The 6,174-nt window shown below is 36.2% G+C and overlaps 1 protein-coding gene across 1 annotated transcript; it reads right to left on the minus strand.

Annotated features, from left to right (window-relative positions):
• Window positions 1–3,217: 3,217 nt before the first annotated feature.
• LOC580704 (INO80 complex subunit C) lies at window positions 3,218–6,124 on the minus strand. Its single transcript, XM_780745.4, has 5 exons — window positions 6,017–6,124; window positions 4,874–5,332; window positions 4,239–4,350; window positions 3,639–3,706; window positions 3,218–3,369 (listed from the first exon to the last, which is right to left on the minus strand). The coding sequence occupies exons 1-5, from the start codon at window positions 6,116–6,118 to the stop codon at window positions 3,238–3,240; spliced, it is 873 nt and encodes a 290-aa protein (XP_785838.2). The 5' UTR covers window positions 6,119–6,124; the 3' UTR covers window positions 3,218–3,237.
• Window positions 6,125–6,174: the final 50 nt, after the last annotated feature.

Genomic DNA, 6,174 nt, shown 5'->3' on the forward strand with positions numbered 1-6,174 from the left:
TGCGGTATTCTGTCATTTAAAACGAACTGAAGAAATATCTCACCTTGTGCATCCTTTCCTTTACTCATTTTAAGTTGATATGTGATGATTTTTCTATGCAAGAACAAGTAAAATCGCAAACATTTTCAGTTGCAATGACTACTTCTTCGTCAGTCGTCGGTTCAAACTTCCCGCAATCTGTGCACGGCTAGCGCGCGCTGATCAGGGGCTCGTTCCTAGAAACCAACGACAAGACAGTCATAACTTTATCCGCCAACTACGGAGATGTCTGTGATCTTCCTAAACCGTTTCACGAAGAGCTTACTAGCTAGTATCTCGTGAGATCGATATTATCGGCGAGAAGAGGAGCCGAGAATTAGCCTTAGTCGCAATACCACCAGATTATTACAAAATTAATATTAGGGAAAATGCAATTATTTAAATGAATTAGTAATAAAAAAGATTAAAAATGATACCAAGAAATAAGAGATCCAATGTACTTCCAAATTTGTGTAGATTAAACAATTGAAGTACTTGTAAAATACAATTGTGAGTTTTTCATTACATGACCAGTGAATCAGTTTTGTTGTTGAGATGGGCACCCCCCCGAATATTTTCATTTGATAGTTTATAAAAATACACCCTTATATTATTCTTTGAAAAAATACGATGTAATGAAATTTGTGTTCAATGTTTTTGGCGTCAGTACAATATAAAAATTACAAAACTTCAATATTTCAAACGTTAAAACATATATTTAAACCATTCACTTTGCATAATTGAAAATAAAATTCATCTCGAAATTAATATGGGTCTGAAAACTAAAGAATACACTTCAAACTATGGCTTGCCTGCCGTGGCAAAATACATATCCCTTCGATGAGTTTACAATGTGGAAATAAAGGCGTATAATCAGTTTATTTAAGTGGGAAAATCCTTAAATACAAACATGGCATATTTTCATGAGATTATCAAATACAAAAAAACGATAATTCACTGTTTAAGTGAATGTGTAGAAAATCATAGTTGGAGGATTTATTGTCCTTTTTTGCCAGCCATAGTCTACCCAATATATGACATGTGATGGCGCTGCCCATCGACTAAATAGTTATGACAGAGATACGACGGTGTCAGAGGTGTCATAACTCCTTAGTCAGGATGTTGTCGTTGATCTAGGCAAAGAGGGCTTGGTGAAACACGTAGCGGACAAGTTGTTCACTAACGCTGATTTAGTCAAGAAGTTAGACTTATGACGGTTTGTAGGAACGGGCCCCTGAGCGATCGCGATATAGTATGCATCATATCACCCCCCCCCCCCCCCCCAAACCCTTTTTTAATATAATTAATTTGCCCATTCTATCAGGGATCTCTTGCAACAACCCTTCTGATCAACATATACCCGATATTTTTTTTTCTCTCTCTGTATTTAGTTTCGCTTTATAAACCCAATCTAGATTTCTATTTCACATCTCCTTTTACCCTCTGGCTCTCTCCTCCCCCTCTATATAGATCTGTCTGTATCTCTCTCTCTCTCTCTCTCTCTCTGTCTCTCTCTCTCTCTTTCTCTCTCTGTCTGTCTCTAGCTCTGCCTTTCTCTATTTTTTGTCTCTCTCTCTCTCTTTATTTTTCTCTCTTCCTGCCTCCTTCCATCCTCCCAATCAAAAACCATGATTTCTACAAGTATACAACACATTTCATTAGTGTCTTCTTTCTTTTTATCTTTTTTTCCAATTTTACAATAACTGAACAAAAAATGAATCTCTTATCATTTCCAAATTGCAAATTGACTAGAAAGTAAGAAAAAAAATCCAACCAGTTCTTAACCACGTTGTATACATTTTATTGCATATTTACAATTCATAGTTCATGAGAAAAAATATCATACAATATATACAATATTATAAAAACATAAGATTTAACTAATGAGATGAAGCAACTTCATGACTTATAAGCATCTTTCCTGTGCCTTTGTTTTAAACAAATGCTTATGAATGAATAGGGCATGGAGGCTCTTAAAGATACTGTAACACTACAGACATGATATAGTCTCTGGAATGAGGAGGATGTGTGCATGAATTAATGTACCTGTGTGAGTTGACTACAATGCAACTGTTACTCAGAGCAAGGGCCATATATTATGGCACTAAAAGTAGTTTGATGTGCAATTAAATCAAGTGAGCAGGCGTTAACTCAATATTGTTTACAAGTAAAATCAACAACTACATACATGCATGTCTCAAAACTGTAGGCGACTTCTGTTATTCTTTCTTTAAGTACATCATACATTGTACAATCAGAAAACAAGGAAATAAAAAGTGGACAAATAACTCCTTTAAAACACTTCAAATAATCTTGCTTTCATGCCTCTTCTTCTTCTTTTTTCTATCTACTTTTTCTAGCAATAGACTCATGCACTATTAAACCTAATTGATTCATTTATTTTTTGTAATGCTAAGAAGTAGTACTTTTCTAATTGTGTTCATATGTGGAAGTATAAATAAAACGGTTATTTTCCCCAAACATCAATATCATGGACATAGAAATAAGCATGGTATACGACACAACTTTTACAAGTATGTATCTTTTTTTCATTCAGGTTCTAAATCATCTCGCTTTTGCTTTTCCATTTTGCAAATGATAAATCCCACATAAGCCTTCATGTTTGTCCAATTAATTTGTCTGTTCTATGATTTTTTTAATTTTAATTGTTTAATCTTAAGAGAATTCATCAGCAAAGGGTATATCAAAATAATTTAGCTCTTTACTCATGATCATATTTAGAGGTATTGAAGTCAAGTGGTTTCAGCACTTGACTTGAAATGCAAAGATAGTGGGTTCGATCCCCGACATGGCACTAATGTCAGTTGACAAGGCATTCATCTACATTTGCCACTCCATACCCAGGAAAGAAATGGAGACCTGGTTGGATGACTGAAGCATTTGTGTTAGCGCTTGTCATGTGCCCTCACTGTGACCATGTGATAGGAATACTCCCCAGGGAGTGGAGATGGTGCAAATTGTGTGAGAATTTAGAGAATGGAAAGTGTGAGAGAGGGTCCTTCATGTTGCTCTCCCTCTCTCTTCCATTCTTATTCTCACTGAACATTTAAATTGGCTCTCCCCACAGGTCACATCTTCTTTTCCAAGTTGTCTCCACCCCCCCCCCCCCTCCCCCTCTCCCTCTCTTTCCCTCTCTCTCCCTCCCTCCCTCCCTCCTTCTCTCTCTTTCTTCTTCTCCTTTTCTGACACAGTGTCATTTCACTGGACATCTAAATTTGCTCTCCTCAATGACAACAGTCCATTCACAATATCTTGTGGAAACATTCGCAATTGAGCAAACTCCTCGGTGGTTGAGTATCTTAGCTTGGTAAGAGGATCTGTATACTTTGCCTGCAGAAGAAAAATAGAAAGTAGAATAGAGATACAAGTCAATTTCTTGAAAGAATTAACATTTTCTGATCGTTGGTTGTTTTGTTAATGTTGGAGGTTTATACACAGATAGAAATATTAATTTTTTTAAAGGTATTAATATTCATGAATCTTAGCAAAGTCCAAAATCTGCGGGAATATTGTCAAAATGTGCCGTGTTTTTGTGATGTTATGATCTATTGATAGTCTTAGAAATGATAGGAACTGAAGAAAGGTGAAACTATACTTACTGGCAAACCTGAAATATCTGAGTATTTCTTTGGTGGTTTTCGTGAAGAAGGTGCATCAATACTGCTATCTGAAAATATCAAAAAATGAATAAATACAACATTTACTATCTGACACAATAGAAGATAATGTTGTCATTTCCAAAACCATTAAACCTTCATTGAATCAGTGAATTGAATGCTAAATGACTGCCATTCCACTGACAATATTGCCAATTTGAGAATCGCTTATAGCTATAGTCATCTCATATTTCAAACATTCATAACTTTATTCTTATCGGTCCAATTTAATTCAAATTTTTGCCATTCTGTTAATCTTATTTTTCTACTATCTTTCAAATGAACTTTAAACAAGGATTTGATTACCCTTAAACTTGCCATGTACTGTGTATTACAAAGAATAACGTTTTCATCTTCACTAAAAGTGTTCAGGAACTTTTCTACATTGTGTAAAAATGTGCTAAACTGCAAATACAGGTTTCCCTGCTCTGTTTTCACTTAGGAGGTTCAATGTTGGCTAATGTGACAAGAGATCAATTAAAATTCTACCTTGAGTTGAAGAAAATTAATTAATTCAACAGGACCCTCATCTTTGACACTCACATGTTGAGCCTACTGGTCTATGGAGTTGAACCCTTTCAGATGTAATGATCTGTTTCAATGTCTTCCATGCCCTCGTCTTCTTCCCAGCTGATGCACCCCCTCTACCTGAAAGCTTTAAGATGAGAATAAAAAACGGAGAAAGCGATTTTCAAATCAAAGGCACGATTGCTTTCAGTTTTCGCAAATAAAAGTTGGAAAATAATATGTATACTTGGCATTGGAAGTGGATGCCTAGCACACTCAAGACAAAATGAAAACACACACACACAAAATATCAAAAAGCAATATTGCTTGATTTCACTCACTTCAAATATCATAACATGGGAAACAAATTTTGCTTGATTTACTTTTTATCTTTGTGAACGAACATAGCAGAAACACAATTCTGTAATAAACCCAATGTTAAGCCTAATTTGCACCCTAAACAGATATGTAAAGAATCTTTAATTAAAGTAAAAGATTATTTGCTGATAAGTAAACACATGTGTTGAAATAAATTCATATCTACAAAGCTACAATGTATACTAATTCACAAATTGGAGAATAGTAGATGTGAAATTGTGTAAATGATCACACTACTATTATGATACAATCTTTGGAAGGTGTACTGAGCTTCAGAAGAGTATTAAACATACTGTAAAATTTGGATTCTTGAAGATGTGAGTTGGAGGAGGTAAGACTTGAGCTGCCAATTGAGCAGCCGGTTGAGCAGCAGGACCAACACTGGCCAGAGACGCTGGTTCAGACTTGACCTGCTGTCCTCCAGTATTAGTAGTAGCAGGAGGATTTTCAGGTGGAGCGGATGCAACAACCGGCTGTGTGGATACGATTGGCTTGGAAGGCACATCCTCCTTGGGCGCTGACGATGCCCCTCTCTGTGACGACCTTGTTGCCATGGTAGCATTGGTTGATGTTGTGGCAGCAGGACTGGAGATGGCAACTATATTTGCTGGTTTGCTTGAAGCTGTAGTTGGTGTAGAAGACTCTGCTGAAGAGTGGGATGGACTTGGACTTGTGAGTGTGGCATTCTGGACGACTGCAGATTTCTTTGCAGGGGTCGTCGGTGGAACAGCAGGGGTTTCATCATCTTTTGACTGAAACAAGAGAGAGAAATAATGATGATACTGATAAAAAATACTTATAAAACTACTGCTACTTCTACTTACAATAATATATTAGATAGTAATGCAGCTACGTGTGCCTTTCACCCACACATAGCTGCATTTTCCTGGCTGCTGGCTGTGTATTAAAACCTGTTTAAAGGGGGAGGGGCTCATATAAAAAGGAATAGCCAATAGAAAGGAAAATGGGCACTTATCAGAGGTGAACAGTGGCATTTGAGAGAAAGGAAAGGGAATTTTTTTACGAAGGAAAAAGTGCACTTATTAAAAAGGAAAAGCACAGGTTAAAGTAAAATTTCTAAAAATAGGGCAAAAATTTCAAAGGTGAAAAGGGGAATTTCTCGCACCCGAGTCTAGAGAGTCTAGATTCTAGATCTAGACCTACTTACCAGAAAAGAGAGGAAAGGGACAGTTATTATAAAAGAAAAGGGGCACTTTGAGGAACTTGAAAAAGAGAGATCTACACGAGGAAAAATGTTATTTTGAAATAACTTTGCACATAACAAAATTACCGGTCTCTGTTGTAGCTGTAAAAACCAGTAGCACACAAATACACACACATCGGACTATAAGAATATTTTGATAAGAAATTTATCATGGTTTTCACAGTATAACATGAAGGAAAATGATTTAATATAATAGTTATAATAAATTTACATTTTTCCTCTTCCTTCCTTCCGCAGCCGGTTCTTTATCTGTAGAAACTACCCTGCTTTTTCGTGCTTGAATTCTAGAAGAAGTGCGTACGGTCGCAGACATTTTGTCAAATTGCCAGGCTGTTCGATATTATTCATTAACTGAAAGCAAAAAATATA

The sequence above is a fragment of the Strongylocentrotus purpuratus genome, unplaced genomic scaffold (genome assembly GCF_000002235.5).
Source record: "Strongylocentrotus purpuratus isolate Spur 01 unplaced genomic scaffold, Spur_5.0 spur5_contig_866, whole genome shotgun sequence".
In the NCBI taxonomy this organism is placed as follows: Eukaryota; Metazoa; Echinodermata; class Echinoidea; order Camarodonta; family Strongylocentrotidae; genus Strongylocentrotus; species Strongylocentrotus purpuratus.